This window comes from Vanacampus margaritifer, chromosome 8, assembly GCF_051991255.1.
Source record: "Vanacampus margaritifer isolate UIUO_Vmar chromosome 8, RoL_Vmar_1.0, whole genome shotgun sequence".
Taxonomy (NCBI): domain Eukaryota; kingdom Metazoa; phylum Chordata; class Actinopteri; order Syngnathiformes; family Syngnathidae; genus Vanacampus; species Vanacampus margaritifer.
The window spans coordinates 11877487-11897084 of NC_135439.1; the positions used below are offsets into that span (position 1 = coordinate 11877487).

At 39.2% G+C, this 19598-nt stretch overlaps 3 protein-coding genes across 5 annotated transcripts in view; all 3 read right to left on the reverse strand.

The window, feature by feature from the left end:
• Positions 1-543: 543 nt before the first annotated feature.
• cav3 (caveolin 3) lies at positions 544-10188 on the reverse strand. 2 transcript variants are annotated; one of them, XM_077574328.1, is made up of 3 exons: positions 9322-10188; positions 4101-4379; positions 544-1709 (listed from the first exon to the last, which is right to left on the reverse strand). In XM_077574328.1, exons 2-3 carry the CDS (start codon positions 4215-4217, stop codon positions 1368-1370), a joined length of 459 nt encoding a protein of 152 aa, XP_077430454.1. In that variant the 5' UTR covers positions 4218-4379; positions 9322-10188; the 3' UTR covers positions 544-1367. The 2 variants fall into 2 exon arrangements, with proteins under 2 accessions (XP_077430454.1, XP_077430453.1); XM_077574327.1 differs by lacking the exon at positions 9322-10188 and having other exon boundaries at positions 4101-4883.
• Positions 10183-15125, reverse strand: gpr61l (G protein-coupled receptor 61-like). Its single transcript, XM_077574326.1, has 2 exons — positions 14721-15125; positions 10183-13749 (listed from the first exon to the last, which is right to left on the reverse strand). The coding sequence occupies exon 2, from the start codon at positions 13692-13694 to the stop codon at positions 12402-12404; it is 1293 nt and encodes a 430-aa protein (XP_077430452.1). The 5' UTR covers positions 13695-13749; positions 14721-15125; the 3' UTR covers positions 10183-12401.
• A 683-nt stretch (positions 15126-15808) lies between these two features.
• Positions 15809-19598, reverse strand: part of grm2a (glutamate receptor, metabotropic 2a) — a 37377-nt gene continuing 33587 nt past the window's right edge. For both annotated transcript variants that reach the window (XM_077574155.1, XM_077574156.1), the window contains 2 exons: positions 16704-16881; positions 15809-16616 (listed from right to left, as the gene is read on the reverse strand). In XM_077574155.1, the coding sequence (XP_077430281.1) occupies positions 16543-16616; positions 16704-16881 (252 nt within the window). In that variant the 3' untranslated portion in view covers positions 15809-16542. The remainder of the gene's footprint in view (positions 16617-16703; positions 16882-19598) is intronic.

Sequence of the window (19598 nt, forward strand, 5' to 3'; positions counted from 1 at the left end):
AACTTTTTATGAGTAGTTAATCTACCTTGGGTCAATAAAGTTGGGACCACTGCTCTAAATATTCAAAAAGATGCAAAAGGTCCACAACAGCAGCCTCTTGTGGCGTGCAGTGATTAACAATTCAAATTGCTTTGGAAGGCAAAAGACACAATTGGCTCACGTTTACATGTCGTTTGTGTTTAATAACAAAAACAAGTCTCAATAGATGCTACGGAACATTTGTTTTCATTTGATTAGCGTTTAGTTATGCAAACAAGAAAGTCTAATCCTGATTAGTTTCAACAAGTGTGAAGTCAACAATGGGGCAACATTTAGTCATTTAACACGACATTGGAAAAGGAGGCAGAGGGGCATCCTCCCCATGCCCCCCACCCCTCAATCAACAATAAAGCCTCCTCGGATTGGATGGCAGCAGAGCTGCCACAGAAGCATGCCGCCTCCTGCAGCTGCCACTGGGCTTCTGTGGCGAAGGTACGTACGCTGGCCATTGAAGCTTTACATCCAAGTGAGTTTTGTTCACACAAACCTGAAACAACAACTGAAAACGCTCACGTTTGTTTATTTATTTATTTGTTTGTTTGTTCGTTAAACTGTTCAAATGTTTACGTCTTCAGACTCCCAGAGACAAAAAAAAACAAAAACAGAAGCCAAAAAGACAACGCTTTTAATTAAAAATGTGTTATGTTATACTTTGGGCAGCCATTGTCAAGAATTTAGTAGGAAAGCTACAATGAAAAGTGATGTCTTGTATTGTACGTGTATGTAAGTGTGTATGTGTCACCGGCCTGCAGATGCACTTTTAAATAAAAACAACAAATCCGCAAAATGTTGCTGTCCACTCAAAAGCGCTTAGCCTCAAATGTTAGGACAGCAAATAAACCATAACGAAAAAGCTAAGTTTATTTATTTAATTATTTTAATTTGTAAGTATTTCTTATTGCACTATTTTCTTTCAATTCACTCACATCAGTTTTCTGCTAATAACTGTATTTTTTGTGCAAAATTCAACAACAAAAAAACTCATGATAAATCAATTTTGTACTAATAACTAATTTATGAGCAAAATCTTTAAAAAAAAAATCTCATAAAATTGGATCTAAGTGGTGCAAATATATAAATGTTATACTTCCAGTGATACTTTTTTTGTACAGAATCTTACTAAAATCTTATGACGACAGACGTCTGAAAATATATAAATTTTCAATTAATAATGCTAATTTTTGGGGGGTACAAAATCCTACTAAAATCTCACGATAACAGAATGAGAGAGAGAACAGAACAGTCGTAAGTTCCGCCGCCAAGGTGACGTCGAAAAAGACAGCAGAGCTCATCAGACCGCACTTTTCCCAGCGGCGTGGCGTGAGTTTTTAGACTTCCTTGCGCAGCACCACGCGCACGCCGCCGAAGATCTTGCCCAGGGCTTCGAACAAAGGATCGCAGAAGGTCTGAATGCACAGCAAGTAGATGCGGCTGACGCACTGCGACTCGATCAGGCAGCTCTTGATGCACGGCATCACCGCCCAGATGTGGCAGAAGGAGATGACGGCGAACAGGAAGCCCCAGATGAGAGCCACGGGGATGCCGAAGATGGCCGACAGAATGCGGTAGCACCAGTACTTGGACACGGTAAAGGTGGTGTAGCTGAGCTTCCAGACGCCGTCCAGGCTGTGTGTGCCGTCTGGCTCGGCGATGACGTCCTCAAACTCCACCTGATGAGAAATTAAAGTCGGCAAATGAGTGCTGAAAGGGTCGGATTGAAATTGTGGACTAAAATCGCACATAATCCAAGTGGTAGTCAGGAAGACTGCTTTCTTTTCATTTTTTTCATTTTTTTTTCTGCTTTCTAATTCATCTTCATGTTCGCTGCTGTTTTGATTAGCGATGAACTGAGGTCATTAGAATTGCCACATGAGTGAGCCATGTTACTATGGACTGTAAGTAGTACAGTATGACGTGCGCGGGCAAGGTTACGCTGCGATCTGCCAGTTGGTTCTATTGGAAACTCTGTCTGCATTCCCAGCTGAGACTCCAACAGAATGTTAATGAACTTTTCAGACAGGCAGGCGGCAGACGCCCTGCTCATCAAAAAACATTTTGTCTTTGTCTTCCAAACTAGTGGACAGGATCCGCTTGGGCTGATTGTTCAAAGGAAGCCGTCTGGGCTCATGCTCGGAAAATTGGTTTACATTTTGGTCAAGGTCTGAAGGCGTTTGGAAGGAGAGGGGATTGCCGAAGCGCTCCAAAACAGCAACACTACGCTGCATGTATATATTAGCACTGTCAAAGTTAAAGCGTAACTAATTAATTAATCGCAAATAAATTATCTCACTAATTAACGCGGATTAATCACACTATTAATTTTGAGCGCAGATGATCCTTTAGCGTGACAGCGAAAGGATGCGTTAAAGGTAGCACAGGTTGTGTTTGAGCAATAAACACAACTACGTGCATTAAAGTAAAGCATTTAATAAACGTTTACGTATGACAGTCAGAATATTTGTTCATGTCAAAATATTGGGGTCATTTTTTCCCCTCATTTTAATTGACGCACGTAATTAACTGATTAGAAAAAGACTAGAGGAGGATGAGCGTGTGCAGTGGATCCAAAAATGTTGAAGACGTCCTCATAACGTTAAATGACGAAAGAATTAACACATAACAGGTGCTCTTCAGATTTGGCGGGCAAAAAAAATGTTGATAGAAAGCCTTTTTAACTAAGCGATTAATCGTGATTAATCAAAATTCTAAGATCTGATTAATCTGATTAAAAATTAAATTGTTTAACAGCTCTAATATAAATATATATATATATTTATATATTTACATTTTATATCCATCAAAATTAAAGCATTAACTCTGGAGATTAATTTAGGTTCTTTAAAGAGTTTTAAAAAAAAAATTAACTCAATTAACTCAAATGTATTTACTTCCTGTCCGCCTTTAGCCTCTGCTCACATTTGCATCCAAACTCAGAAAGTAACTACCCACTTTGGGCATCTAAGAGCAAATTATTTGACATCCATTCCAATATGTTACTCAAGTAAATATTTGTTACAAGCTTTGTAGAACATAGTGGTAGAAAAATGCGATTGAATCACAATTAATCGCAATTAATTATGTTGCGTGATTAGTAATAAAACATTTTTTAACGTTTTTATATGGAGATAGGCATTTTACTAATTATGCAAATGAATTACTATTTTCAGGAAATAATATTTTTCACAAAATGTTTCTTTCCTGCCAGTGTTGCACTGAGCAGAATTTATCGAACAGCTGTTCAGTACAAATGTAATAAAAGTTCCCCATGTTGACTTATTTAGCCGGCAAACTCGTTAAGGCTTACACAACATTTTTGCTTCCTTCGTGCCATCAGTGCTTTCCAAACCTTCTCTGATGGCCTAAACATTATAAAAAAAGCTCTGACTTGAATTTCAAATTTTGCTTGGATACGTAACATTGTAAAAATGTATTTCCAGCAGTCTTTTTTTCATAGCGTGTGTCTTGCATTTGTTTGTGGGTTACCATTTCACTCCCCTCATCTACTCCCCCACTTCGTCACGCTTGCTTTTTTCCTCATCTAAGAAACTCGGGGACGCTAATTAGCGACCTGTCAGTTGTGATTATTACTGTGCTAGCGTACGTCAAGTTGCGGCTTTTAGATTTTTAAAGGCTATTTCTTGTATCGCATCTGTTTATGATAGCAGGCCCGTCGTTTGAATATTGATTTGAGCGGACGCTAAGCACAAGAATCAAGAATCTGCTCATATGTGATGATTTACCATATTTGCAGACCCATTTCCCATAAGCGCAGAAAATCTAATTCTGCGCTTATGGGAAATGGGTCCAAGTGATGCCTGCGAACAATCACAGAATAAAGACTTGTCAAATCTAAATAAAACGTGATAGCTCTGGATATCAGTTACACGCATACTCTACCACTCCCAAAATAAACGCCATGTTCCGGACATGCAACAGGAATAGTTCCTGGTCTATTTGAGGAATTTTGATCAAGTGCAAGCAACCTGATTTCCTCGCTACAAATTCTACGAGGTATTTTTCATCGTTTTCCATCTTAGCGTGGACGGGGCGGCGTGACAAACCTTCACCACATCCTCATTGATCTGCTTGGGGTCTCTGTTGATGAGATCGATCTCCTTGGTGTTGCTGTCCTTCATGATCTTCTCCTCGTTGGCGTTGTACTGGTACTGGTCCGCCATTTTTGGGGGCGGCGGGCGCTGGATGATGAAGACGAGTGCGGGAAGAGCCGTGGAAGCAGGATCGCTTGTGAAGCCCCGCGTGTGCTGCGCTAGCTGCCGCTCCCTGTTGACATGCCAGCCGACAGCTGCCGCACGCCCTGGTAAATTTGGAGGCCTGACCTCCTACACGCACACGCACGCACGCACGCACGCACGCACGCACGATGTAGCGCGCATAGACAGTGAAGACAGAGAGGCCACGCTTGTGTCACATTTCACATGGGCTTGCGGGAGGCCGACTGGGCAGGGTTTGCGCCGTGGCACCAGTTTTCACCACACTGACACACAAACACACACTTCCGCATGTGGAATGTTGTCTTAATTACGTTAACTAGTGTGTAGAGTAGCCGATATTTAACGGCAGACGAGTACAAATTAATGACAGTGTCAGCTCCGGCAGTTCTTGTCGTGTTTCAACTGAGACTGTTAAAGATGTTTCGCGGTATTCAACAGCTCATTAAAAGAATTTGGATTTGCGGTGCGGATCAGGAGGTTTCTCATCTTTATGCAGTCAAATTAGCAAGAATCCATTTCAGTTGGTGCGTGCGCATGACCGAATCATCTCCAACACTAGATTGTCACAAAAGAAATTCTTTGCACTCACAAAAATGTTTCAAGGCATAACAAATTCCCATTTACTTTTTTTTTTTTTTTTTTAGATAGTTTCAACACAAAACTACCACATAAACCTTTTATGATACATATTCATTAGTCTAATAATGCCTATTTATTTAAAATGCATAATCCTCAGGTTTATGTATTTAGTATTAATAAAGTATCATTACTCTAAATTAATAACAACTTTTTTTATTTATGTATTTATTTAAAATACATAAAGTATATTGTTTGAATTGCATAATAATCCGGTTACCTATGCACGAAAAATATACTGCTATGTGAACAACACTTCTTCTTCTTTTTTTCATTTTCCACATTTTTATTTTTGGCATGAAACTGAATACAGACATCCCAAAAAGGTACAAAAATAAATATAGTAATTATACTTTATTAATACTAAATACAAACATCTGAGGATTATGTTTATATGTTTTTTTTGGTTCGTGTTAAAAAAAATTGTAAAAAAACAAAAAAGCAAATGGAATTTTTTTTATGTACAAAAAATTACATAAATATAACAATTTGGCCCAAAATATCTTTCCAATAAACTTTTTATTCAACCATTTATAACTGAAACATCTTATAATTAGTAGATTAACCCATTAGCTGTTCAAAATGGGGTACTCTCTTGCAAGCCTCTGGCCAATAGTTTTCAGACAGAATTCGGGTTCGAATTTCCTGCCCTCTGTTTGCGGATGTAACATTATGTATTGACCTAAATGACTGATGATAAAAAAATAGAGTCCACCTGGTGTGTAATAATCTGCTCTGTGATGGTCTCAGAGGTCTGTTAAAAGAATATTGATGAGAAAACAGCGTCATGAAGACCTAAGAACTCACCAGGCTCTAATCGAGGGAGGTTGAATATTTCTGCATGACCTACTTTTCATATTGTGTATAATGTTGTATACATTTCATTTCACTTCATAAATGTATCCCACTCTGCTGCTGCAAAAAAAATCAAAATTTATATCTTTAAGTCTGTATGTAAATGCAAAAGGTCAAAAAGGTCAAGGCACTCCATTAGACATACAATGTGAGACTCAAGTGTTTCACACTGATGGCAGACACATTGTGAGCCCCGTCAGTGTGTTGCATATAGGCAGAATGGCCATTTTAGTCCTCGTAAATTATGCAGTTGCTGCTATCAGTCAGTGCTTTCTATAATAGAATGTTGTATTAAAAAAAAAAAAAAGCTCATAGACAGTTATGCTACCTAAAAAGAACAGGAAAGAAGGCATGCAGTCCCCATGGGAAGTTGGAAAAGCAGCCAGCTAAAAGATTGTTGATTATTGGATATCATGTTCAAGCAGATGGCATCGGGGCATTTGCCTCTCCGGTTCCCAGGTGGCATCAACGGGTCGAGGAATGGGATCAGAGTGCATGGATCCGCCCCAATTAGACGGCCAGCATTCCTGCTGCGGCAGGCAGGCCGGCCAGGAGGGAGATGGACGCAAATAGATGAGCAGAGAGTGAAGTTGGGCCGGCCTCCGTCCACTGAGAGTGTAAGTGAGGCCACCCGAGCCAAAAACACGTCACACAGCCGACACGCGTCTAAATTTAGACCGCTTTTACTGTGGGGTGGGGCGGGGAGCTGTCAGTAATGTATGATGTGTTTAGTTGTCAAATAATGCAGACCCTTCAAATTGCTTCTTAAGCAGGCCGTCCCGGCAGGTTTGATGCTTTGTACCCAACCGGATGTTATTTGCATCACGTACACGCCGACGTGAGTCATGACAACTTCAAAGACTTTTTGTCTGCTCCTGAGCAACCGCGACCCAAATGACGTGTTTATTTCCATCTTTCACTTGCATATAGCAGGCTAGGCATAAATAAAATGAAGAGTGAGGCAAGTAGGAGTGTTGTCACGGTGAAATGCAGAGCTGTATATATATATATATATATATATATACTCTAAAATGTTGGGGGTGCTATTGTTCACTTGGCCAAAATGGGCTAAATATGCAAAAAAATAATAATAATACTTATTTCGGGGGAAAAAAGGCCTCAAGCTTTTGATCGCTGCTTCAAGTTTACTGCAAAGTTAACATTATAATATTTAACAAAAAATATATTTCTACACCCGCACACCATATGTTATGTACTTGTTCCTTTGGTTTTTTTTTCCTTTGTTTTTTTTATTCGCTATGTAATACATTTTTGGGGGAGGGAATATAATATTAATAATAATAATAATAATAATAATAATAATAATAATAATAATAATAATAATAATAATAATAAATAAGATTAAGTACACAATACTCCAAGTTTTATAAAAATTAACTTAACTTTTTGAAGTTGGTGTAACTTTGTATGCTTTTATGAGTAAATTGTACTAATAATTTTTGATTAAATTGAACTATACTAGTTTTTGGGTATGGATAACTTAAAAACCTAACAGCTGTGACTTAATAAAAAACATATTTTTTGAAAAGAAAAAAAAACAACTTAATGAGCTTTTTTTTAACTAACTGAAGATGCATTTTGTATTTAAAAAATAATAATAATTATAGCAAAAATGTCCTTTGTTTTTTACTCTAATCCACATTTTATTGTAATAAGAATAAAGTTGTTGGGGGCGGGGGGGGAAATATATTGGGTGACAATGAAATGAAATCTCACCTCCCACCCAAGGCGCCACATTTGGGTCGACCCAGCTCTGGCATGGTGTCATCACTCGCGCCCTCACCATGGCAACAGAATCATGCCTTTCCCCCAACAAGATGCTGTAGTCCTTATTAGCTCATTATTATCGAGCACATTGGACTAATTATAGCGCAAAACAAATAGTTTGGTTTAAACCATTCTCTAATTAGCCTCTGAAAAACATTCTATGACCTTTCACCAGTAGTGGGACTATCAAGGCTCTCACATAGGATATCAGTAGCTAATAGCTATACTGTTACAAATATTTGAGGACAATAGTCAGTATATTTTCCCAACAGTGCATGGTAATGACCATCCTGCTAAGGTCTGTGTGACGACTCCATTTTTTTTCTCTTGAAATGCATCCTTTTTGCACAATCCAATGAAATCAAGTACACAAACTGTAAAAAAAAAAAAAAAAAAGTTTTTAAAAAGACTGTTGTAAAGATAATAAGGCTCAGTTAGTTTTGATTGACTCTGGAAGAAAGGTATTCCTTTTTTACTACAAACGCTTGGGAAATCACTACACACACAATAAATACTGTAAAAATAACGAGGCCGGGACATTTATACACGTTCTCTTTCTAGTTGAAACCCTTCGTATTAAGTATGAATCACATACAAAATTGGAACGAAACAGAAATTTCACAACCGGCGGTATCTGAGATTTACACCAGTTGAGTTGCCAGCCAGTGATGATTCATGCATGCATAATTTAGCCCACTTGAGGTCAGCAGTGCGCACACATTGCACTAGATGTAATAAATGCATAGCATGACTGAATAGATGAATAGCATTTTCTTTGCAATTAGCTTGCCAATCATTTGTTGGAGACATGACTTATAATTAATCTTCATCAGCCATACAAGAATTCTGGGGACGGGCTACTAATAAGCCATGGCTTCTTCTACCTGTCAGCCCTTTTTTCGGATGTTAATGTTGCAAATGGTGTGATGTCATATCAAAAACAATTGGAAGGATTAGAAAGCAGCTAAGTCAAAGGTTTTTTTTTTCTCTCTAGTTTTTATTTCCATCCATTTGTGTCCAGCAAATGAAGGACAACCATGGTGCTTATCACCCAGGCAGAACGTAACACCTTGTTAATGCATATCTCCACCTTGAGGCATGACTTGATTAAGTTGAACATGCCTGTCCCCCGTGACATTCTCTATGCGCTGTCTCATTAAGACTTACTTGGGGGGAAAAAGTGTCACAAGCCATCAACAATTACACTAAAGTCCTTTTTCTACCCCCTACAGGTCATATGTGGTCATTGTGTAAACCAGGCACTTATGCTAATTATGAATCAAAGTCATTATACACAATATCTTATTGCATGGTTTTTTTTAAGGTAATTCGAGTAGCCAAGTCTGAAAGATGTGAAGTGATTAAAAACCATTAGCATGGAGATGATTTCATTGGGACGCATTATGGAAAATATCCTTTATTACTTGTATGCAAATGTGTCTGGAGTGACTGCCCAGTCATTAAGTGTGTGTTGTTGTTGTTTTTTTTTAAACTGTATCTGTCTATTTTTCCAGTCAGCCATTCTGCACTGCTGACCCACTGTTATATAACAGTATGGTAAATTTACTGCACCACACCAAATCTCTCTTAAGATTCAGAACCACTTTCAAGCGACCCGATCACCAGATTACACTTGTCTAAAACACTATCATCCAGCAACAGCTACGTCCCCAATGTCAAAGACAAAAGGTAAGCAGAGCTGCAGTGGGTTTTGCTGGATACACAGATTTGTGCCAGCTAACGTTGCTAGCTTGTCATAAGTGCTACTTACCTGACTGCTTCATGGAGAATTTGAGGCTGTAGCAGCGGCCATTAGTTTGGTAACGTGGCCATGCGCCACATACACATAATTGAGTCCAATGATCTTTCAACTTGAGTTAAAAAAAGCTCTAATTGTCTACATACTGGCTGCCGATTTAGTTTGTTTGGGTTTGTGACGTCATATGTAGACGACATCATGTCTAGTGTTCATCGTAGTAGCAGCTACTTCCAAATGTTGTAGGCTACTGACGTCTAGTGGACAAAGTGCAACACCACTACTGAGGTGTTTACCACTTGAGCTTCAAGGTTTGAAATTGAAAAATGTTTACACTCTACACGCATATTATAGTGCTAGAAGTTTAAATAAATAAATAAACATTCGGCGCTGTTTTTTTCGTGGTACATACCGCCCTCTGGTGGGCATAGTTTTCAATGTCAATTTGGGATATAATCAACATGATCAGTATTTTCAATGACATTTGATTTTAATCTATTTTACTAAGTAACTTTATCAAAAGCTGATGGTAGTATTTTTAAGTTTACAGTAAAGTGAGTTGGCCCTCCAAATATGTACAAAATTGACTTATGTGATAATGTAAATCAAATGACAGGAAAGGAATCTGCTGCTGTTTTGTTTGGCTTGATCTCTTCCGTCCCAAATACTGAAGCTCTTCTTGTTGTAAGTCATGTCTTTCCAAAGTAAAAAAGTGAATGTGAAGTTGCTCTGTCATGGGTTTCCTTTCAGTCCAACAGCCTTCATTTGTGTTACCTTTCTAAAAGGACTCACAGGTTCTGAGTTTAATTTTCTGATATTGTTTTGTTTACTCATGTCTCTGTTGCTTCATCTCTGAAATTGAGGTTGAGTATTTGACTTAGTCTGAGTAACTTAAGACACACGACCTCTCTACAGATTTTTTTTCAAACTCAGAAAATAGTGTAGATTGCATGAAAGCACCAGGGTCAATAGTAGTCGCAGTTGTCCAAAATCCCCAATGGTCATGCCAAGAAATGTGGAAAAACAAAATCACATCAAAGATGTGTTGATCTTGGTTACAGAGGATCATGTGTTTGACATGCTCTGAACACAACATTCTGTCTTCCTTTTATGAAAGACTAATACAAACAGTGGCGGCCATAAAATAGCACTTTGTTGGCACTTTAGGAGCATTAACAATGTACTGTAATGATTGCTATTATATACTCACCATCGCGCCCTCACTCATAATACACATTTAATATTATATAATAAACCCGATTCTGTCCTGCTTATACTTAGCCCATTTTCACATGTTGATGAAGACTATCGGAGCATATAGGGTGCACTCAGTCATGCATGTAAACCCAGAATATGTAGACTCCAAAACATATATCCAACTGAAAGGTACTTGTTGCTATGTGAGTCACTGGCTCACTCAATTGCCATGACGACCGGGGTAGATGACATTCATCGTCTATCAGCATATCTGTTGCACACAGGAACTCTTGTTATTGTCCCTCAGATTCATGAGAGCTCTTCACACTGCCGAGCCTGCTGGGTTTGTGCTGCGCGATAGGATCATTTATTGATATGTGGGAGTTGCGCTATGCTATAGCTAATTAAGTTAGCAGGCAAATTTAACACCCAAAGCTCAATTAATAATGATATAGGCATGGAAAAAAATGACACTTTAAACATCTAATTTTCTATAGAGAACATTACTATCGATTATTGGGTCTTATCACAAAGAACAATAGTACAATAGTTGAACATAAGATATAGCCTACATTTCCACAAACATTTTGTAGTGTGCGACCACATCCAGTAGATGGTATAAATGAAGTCATATACCTGTAGTATTTTTATTGGCGTAATACAACTTTGTCTTTGGTTCCTGGCACTTTTCCTGTTCTTTATTATGCTGTTTGGGGCAGTGTGGTGAGTAGGGTAAAACAGATAGTTTGTTACATGCTGTCAAAAGAGGCATTTTAGGCCAAATAACCCCAAAAAATAAGTGTCTGGAGCCATAAAACATTTGAAGATTGTGATGAAGGAAATAGTGCGTTAGTCTAATGTATTGAGGGCCTAAGACAGTGCTCATTTGAGCTACACGATAACAGGAAAAATATATCATATTTTATGGTAATTTTTGGGATCCCTTCTTGTTTTTGGACATTTTATAGCTACTTTTTAAACATTTTCTTTTCCGCCTTGAAAAAAAAATTGGGGGGCTGTTTGGGAAATTTCATGGACATTTTATTGTAATTTTCAGATTTTCCTCTTCCTTTTTAGACATTTTTAAGTAGGTTAAAAAACGTTTTCATCTACCTTTCATCTATCTTTTTCTGACAACTTAAAAATTAAAATGTTCTTTTTTGCCTTTTCTTTAAATCAATTTTCAGACTTCTTGGGCAATTTTGTGGACATTTTATGGTAATTTTCGTGATTTCTTCATTTTATTTGTATTTTTTTTGCATTTTCTAATTACTTTTTTTTTTTAATTCCACCTTGAATTTGATTTTTTGACTGTTTTTGGCAATTTTGTTGACATTTTATGGTAATTTTCGTGATTTTTTTTTTTTTTTTTTTTAACATTTTACATTTACTTTTTAAACATTTTTTTCCACCTTGAATTTGTTTTTTTTGGACTGTTTGGGAAATTTCATGGACATTTTATGGTATTTTTTTGCTTTTCCTCTTCCTTTTTGGACATTGTTAAGTCATCTTAAAAACTTTTTCATCTACCTTTCATCTCTCTTTCTCTGACAACTTAAAATGAGGACTCTGACATTTATATTTAATTTAATAGATTTAATTACAATTTTTTGTTATATAAATTATTAATTCATTTAAATACTATTTTATCTAAAACTGAAGACAAATATGTATTTTTAATAAAAATAATTTCTACTATTTTTTATTTATTTTTTAATCCACAGGAGAGGGATTAAAGAGTCACATGTGGCCCCAGAGCCGTCGTTTGCAGACCCTTGTTATAGGCAAAGCACCCTGGTCAAAAGTGAAAAGACCACCTGCAATGTAGGACTGTAACAACAAAAGGCAAACTTGGAAAAATGATCCATCCAAAAGGATATCAGTCAGTCAAACATAGTCTAAGTATGATCTTCTGGTATTTGCCCAGGGATCTTAACCCTGTGGTCCAAAGTGTTTCTAGGACTGGTGTTGACACAGCCAGAGCGGGTTTCAGATGTGCTGGTGGTTCTCTGGATGAACTGGAGGAAGTTCTCCTGCAGTGAGCCCTCGTGGCTGGAACCGGCCAAATCCACAGGCTGGGTCAGGCAGCAGCGCCGGAACTTGACCAGCTCCTCTCTTATCTGCCTGTTGAGCAAACCGTAGAAGAACGGGTTGACCGCGAATGAGGAGAAGGCCAGCCAGTTGACCGCCTCTTCTAAGTCTCCCGGGCTGTGCATGGAACCAGTCAGAGACATTTGCAGGTGGAAGATGAAGTAAGGCAGCCAGCAAATCAAGAACTGACCCACAATGAATGCCAAGGTGAGGGCTGCCTTGCCCCCGCTGAACGCCCTCTCTGGGGAAAGTCTCCGGGGCAGAGAGCGGTTGGTGTTAATCATGGTGGTCTGGCTGCTGATAGAGTCCGACCGATTCTTATCCGGGTTTGCGTTGGCCCACGTCGAGACCGCGGGGACTCGTTGCAAGGCCGCCGAACGAGCGACCTTGTACACGGCGCAGTAAACGGCAAAGATGATCAGTGACGGAACCAGGAAGCAGAGAACACTGTAGAGCACGGCAAAAACTCCTCTTAGACGGCTGTGGCTCGCGTGGAGAGAGCAATGAGCTGCGGCGATCGAGCTTTGGCTGCCATACGCTGGCCATCCAAAGAGCGTAAACAAAGCCAAGAGAACCGATTTGACCCAGATAAGAATCATCACGCCGACGGCTAAATTGATGGTCATCTTGACTTCGTAGCGCATCGGGTGCACAATGTAGAAGTAGCGCTCCACGCTGATGGCCGTGATCGTGAAAATGGATAGACAGATGAGAAACACATTGAGGAAAAGGTACACTTGACACTCCAGAACCGTGAACACCACGGTGCCAAAAAAGGCCGAGCTGGATATGATCCCCAGTGGCATGAGGAGAACGGCGCACAGAAGGTCCACAGCGCAAAGGTGGCAAACGAACGCGAACCTCTTCAGGTGCGGGGCGCGAGCAATGGCGACCATCACTCCGATGTTGGCCAACAACGCGATAAGGTTCAGCGTCACCATGCAGAACAAGCCCAAAAGGTCTTTGAGCTGCGACTGGGAGCTTGTGACCACGCCCACATCGGAAGGAACTGTCGGATGTTGCTCCCATGGGACGGTTGTAAGATTCGGCTGCGGCTGATTTGAGACCGACAAAATCATAGGCTCAAACTTCTCGGCCATTATTCTTACATGACTTGATCTCGTTGGATCGGGGATGTCTTTATGGATGGATGTGCTGAGATCAAGAGAGAGACAATCAGCAGACTTCATTGGCTACACATGAGCTCGAAGAAATTCATCCATCCATTTTCTATCGCTAACTTACAAGGTACTATATAAAGATAAATAAAAAGGACATAAGTAGCTTCAGTTATGAGTTAAAGGGGAGGTCTGAGTTAAGATATGAGTTAAGCAGCAAAATCCAGCCGTTTTATCCATCTCAGGGGGCGGCCATTTTGCCACTTGCTGTCGACTTAAGATGACATCAATGTTGCCCAGGTCTCAGCTAACAACCAATTACACAGCTTCAGAAAACAGGTGAGCCCTGAGCAACATTGATGTCATCTTCAGTCGACAGCAAGTGGCAAAATGGCCGTCCCGAGATGGATCAAAATGGCTGGATTTTGCTGCATAACTCATAGTCAACAAATGTAATATCAGAATGTCATGTTTAGACTAGTGAGGTCACATAGAACATTTCATTGTCAAGAAATGTTTGAGGTTAAGATTTAATGCTTTGTATGTCTGAAGCATTTATGAAATTGTGATCGTTCCACTCCAGGCCTGAAGGTGGCAATATGTCACAAAGTGGGGACCAACTTGTATTTTGCTGTAATATATCCTTACATCCATTCAACTGCACGGCATTTTACCAAGAATAGTTTCAAATGAGACAAGCCAGAAGAGGTGGCTCGGGCATCTGATCAGGATGCCTTCTGGACCACAAATACGCTTAAGAAAATGGATGGATGGATTGTTGATAAAATAAAATCAGTCATCTAAGATGACCACTTCTTAAAGTGGATACACTGAATTCAATGTAAAACCTATTGTACTCATTTTTAAATTATTCCACAGGTTTCTTATTAAAGCTAGGCATTTGAAATACATCACGGCAGTATAAAGTTCGATTCTAATTCTAAATAGTACCATATGTACATCATTTTAAGGTTAAAAACTTTTAAATAACATTTCAAAAGTACCCACCCATTGTCTTCTGTGTGCTCTGGTCGCTCAGGTCAAATCAAAATTCTGAATTCTTACACATGACTCCAAATGAAAATCAAACTCTACAATTCCTTACGTAACAGCATCCTAGGTGAAGAACCATGCGTCCATCTTGCACGTCTGAGCCAACGCAACAGGTTGATTTCTCCCAAACAGCCTCTGGAGGTCCATACCTTCATAGGTGGATATTTCCAATTCAACAGCAGCTGATCTCTGACTCCATTAAGAGTATGATCAGATCAAAACTGATGAATCGTCCATCTACTCTTCTCTGCTCCAGTTGGGCTGCCATTCACGCCTCGTGCTGTGTATGGCACAGACTGTCACACATTGTGTGACGTGTGTGTCCTGTTTTTTCTCCTCTACTCTCAAACTGACACACACTCCACTGTTCCCTGGGTCCTACTTCCCACCAAATTAAGACTCCCATCCTGGGCATTAACAGCATTAGAAATACACGCATATTGTTGGCATCGCACCAAACGTACTCTGTACAAATTTGATCAAGTTGCATTTCCACCTCACAGTCACTGCACTGTCTTGAAGGTCTGACTTTTTCGGGAAGTTTTGCTTGTCAGTGCGTCAGGAAGAGGCCGAGCAGAACTGCCAAGCTTTCATCTTCCATGCTGCTGTCATTGGAGTCAGCCACTAGGGACCGCCATGGGACCACAACAAAGCTAACATTAGGGCCGACACCGCTACCTTGCGGGCAACCCGGTAAGTGTTCTTCTGCATTTTCAAACATTTAAAACACATAAAAAAATAACAGGAAAAAGTTGAACTTGTGTTCGTAATAAATAATAAATAATTTCAAAATCATATAAATATTTATTTCATGCTTTCAACTCTTTACGAATACAGTACGTTTTTACAAGGCCACCATCAATTCACTCACGTGATCATATTAAAACTGCTTGAACACAAGATGGCAGTGTTACGTTGTTTTATTTTACCCAGAACTGAATCACGTTGCTATGTTTAAAACACCACAGTAGAGTTTCATATTTAATATTGTGAGCTTGTATTGTGAGAAAAATGGCTGTGGAATGAAGCTGATGAAGGTGCACTAATTAGACTTCGCATTGTCAAAGATTTACCATCAGTATTATTTTTTTGTTGAAACTTAGTCTTAGCCAAATACCCGTTTGATTTAAATGCTTAGGCAGAGGAGATTTCAAATAAACTATCTTGTCAGCCACAAATGTTAAGGTGCTCACAGCAGGAGTGAAGGTGCTATAGTAAGTAGTCGGCGGATTATATAATAAAAAAGCGGCAGGATTTTGTGGTGAAAAAAAGAAGTTTAAATAATTACAAAACTCTTTCTCTTCAACCTGTAATCCATATACTGTACTTCAATTGAAAATACAGATAGTAATACAATCAAAAGCTCTCCTAAGAAAACAGAAACAATGAATGTGCATGATTTATTCAATAGACTACAAGTGAATTCTCATATTAATAAAAAACACATTTTATTTACATAAATTACAATAAAGCACAAACTGTTCACCAAAAATCTACATGAAAAACATCCCGTATATAATACATTTAACAGATTTCACTATCATTGTTGCAGTAAAAACAGGGCAATACTCTATGTAACCTTTATTGGCATCATATCATCTTGGTAAATTTATTTGAATTGAAAACCAGAAGAAAAATAATTGGGACATTGTACTCACAGCACTTTGAGGACAACAAAGTCAGCACAATGGTCCTCTTTAATATCTGAGACACCTGTTTGAGGACTAATGGTTAATAATTGTGTTAACAACACTTGGCAGAAGCACTCAGCTGATCTTCACAAGGAAGACGTGGTGGAGTCCACCACCTCTCGCCCGTTGCACACCGTTGGAACAACGTTGGACGCTGATGCTGCGAAAAACAAAGACACACAAGTAGAAGAAGAAGACGTAGACACACAATTCTTCTGTCCTCTCCGACATTACTGCCAACACGTACCTTGCGAGAAACTGGAACCTGGGCCGGTGGTGACGCTGAAACGGGTGGTGGCCACCCTGAGAGTGCTGACATTCTTCTGTGGCTGGAACAGGATGATGTGGACTTTAGGAGCAAAGAGGCAGCCCAGGACAACCGAGCCGCTCAGACTGACTGAGATGCACATAGTGGTGGTCTGCACCTGGAAACACACGGTCAAATCCACTTATTAACTCATTCACTGCTATAAATTCATTAAAAAAAAATAAGATTATAAAAATTAGGGACAAGAGTTGATTAAATTTTTTAATTGTAATTAATCGCATGACTTCAATAGTTAACTCGCGATTAATCACAATTTTTTATCGGTTCTAAATGAACAATGAAAAAATTCTAGGTTTTCAAACACTTGTTAACAAAAGTGGGAAAAAAATAATAAACTATTAGAAATAGTTCAAAAGATTTTTTTTAACGTTTATAGCCGTCAATGGCAGTGAATGAATAAAAAAAGAAGAAAAGATTAAAAATTTGAGGCGTCAGGCGATTAAAGTTTTTAATCGTAATTAATCGCATGACTACACTAGTTAACTCGCGATTAATCACAAATTTCATGTGTTCTAAATGTACAATAAAAAAAATCTAGGTTTTCTTACTCTTGTTAACAAAAGTGGGAAAAAAATAATAAACTAATAGAAATAGTTAAAATGACTTTTTTGACGTTTATAGCCGTCAATGGCAGTGAATGAGTTAAAGTGAAAGTTAACCTTCAACATTTCTTGACAGAAAATAGGTTATATGTGACCTCACTAGTCTAAACAAGACGTTCCGATTAATATTACATTTGTGGAATATGAATTATGAAGCAAAATCCAGCTCTTTTTAATCCATCTCAGGGGGCGGCCATTTTGCCACTTGAGAAACTTAAGATGACATCAATGTTGCTCAGGTAACCACCAATCACAGCTCAGTTTCAGAAAACAGGTGAGCTGTGATTGGTTGTTGCCTGAAACCTGAGCAACTGTGATGTCATCTTCAGTCGACAGAAAGTGGCAAAATGGCCGCCCCCTGAGATGGATAAAAATGGCTTTATTTTGCTGTTTAACTCATATTCCACTAACACAATATTAACCAGAATAAACCATATTTAGACCAGTGGGGCTGCATAAAACATATTGTAAAAAAAAAAAAAGATATAGAAGTCCGACTAACACTATACTACTAGTTTATGGTCATTCATGTTGAAACTGATTAAAGTATCACTCCTGGCCCCTGCTCACTTCAGAAAATGCCCGCATACTGAAATGCATTGGAAGGACTTTCCAGTGACTTTGATCATTCACAAGTGTTGCGTAGGAAGAGGGAAGGACAAGGAATGAGCTTTCGCAGTAACGTTCTTTTCGAGAGGTCTCCTGCTGGAGGATAAAGAACAACATGAAGCGCAAGTCTATGCCAGTTTCACACCTTTGAAAGTATGATTTTATTCCACAAGAGCAGCACTGCTGTGCGCGGTATAAATCATGTCTTCGGGAAGTATTGCTCTTTTCACTGTACTTTGAATTTCATGGTTTGGTTTTCTCCCACTGGAGGTTAAAATAAATCCGCCATGTAAAATGTCTCCCAATGTCATGAGCATACCTTGATTTTTGACTTTGTTAGTTATATTTTTAGTAATAAATTGGTGGATTTACCAATCCATTTGGCAAAACAAGAGCTGATGATTTGCCCTTTATTTGTAGCACTAGTTAAACTGCGCACGTTTGAAGCTCTATTTCTGAGCGCGAGGTTCTGTAACGTGTCAGAGGTTGTACTTCTGTCTTTCCCGTCAGCCCTCCGTGTGTTCGTGGAGGCGCTGTCTGTGACTGTGGGTGTTTAATCAGTTGTGTTTGCTGCCAAGATGAGATGACCGGGCCTGGCATACGAGGGGAGACCTTTCTCCCTCGGGGGCGCCGAGAACAGCTTCAATATTTCATATGATAATCAGATGAGCTATTCATGGCTCAGTGGATTGTATTTAATTCATGTTAACATTTCATGACGGACCGCAGTCACATTTTTCCCCTCGCTGGAGATTTGCATCCATGTGTGTCAACAATTTGAGAAGCGGTATTAAACTTAGGAAACACTAGTAACATTTGAATACAACAGACTCGATGCTTCACTTATTTATTGGTCAAAGGAGAGTTCTGTGTCTGTCTGATGAGGCCACTCCGGCTGCAGTTTCGCTACATTGCCAGCAGGGGCAGTGCAGAGGCGTTATCTGAGCAATTGACAGAAGTCCCACGACAGAGGGCACAGCTGAGACTCGGTATTTTTGTCATTCACACTCCGTTCAACATAGAAATGTACAGGGACACACCGGGACATCCAGTTCCCTTTCTGCCCTCGCAGTTCTGCCAGTCTTCTCTTTGTTTCTAGAGAGGCAATTGTGTCAAGGGAGTCCATAGTCTACATCTCCCTCCTGCCACCCCAATACCGCAATGTGTTTGGATCCCAGGGGCAAACATCCCAACGAATTTGCTCACTAATTTCTCCGACATTTTTATGGTGCTTTGTTAAAATGGCTAGCTTATACAATGTTTGGTAGGGGATATATTGACATTCCAAGGGTAGCCACTAGGGGTGATATATGTAATAGTGTAGTTTGAAAACAATAGGGCCCGACTGATTATAATCGGCCAATTATTGTCCTTCAAACATTGGCCAAAACAATCAACTTAAAAACGTTATAATCAAAGAAAACCGAATTTTCCGATGCTGCAAAGGTACCCTGAATGCACCATTTTGCTTGCAAAGCATTGGCTAGCAAGTGTGAAGCGTATTTTATTCCGGTTATTCTGTTGTCCCCAAACGTCCCTTAATCTGTTTAATGACACCCCAGTTGGAGTTAACTGTAAAACTAAATACACAACAATAATAAAT

Coding starts and splice junctions, on each gene's coding strand:
- cav3 (XM_077574328.1), bottom strand. CDS start 4,217: ATGGCGGACCAGTACCAGTACAACGCCAACGAGGAGAAGATCATGAAG. Junction 1,710..4,100: donor TCAATGAGGATGTGGTGAAG/GTTTGTCACGCC, acceptor ATTTCTCATCAG/GTGGAGTTTGAGGACGTCAT.
- gpr61l (XM_077574326.1), bottom strand. CDS start 13,694: ATGGCCGAGAAGTTTGAGCCTATGATTTTGTCGGTCTCAAATCAGCCG.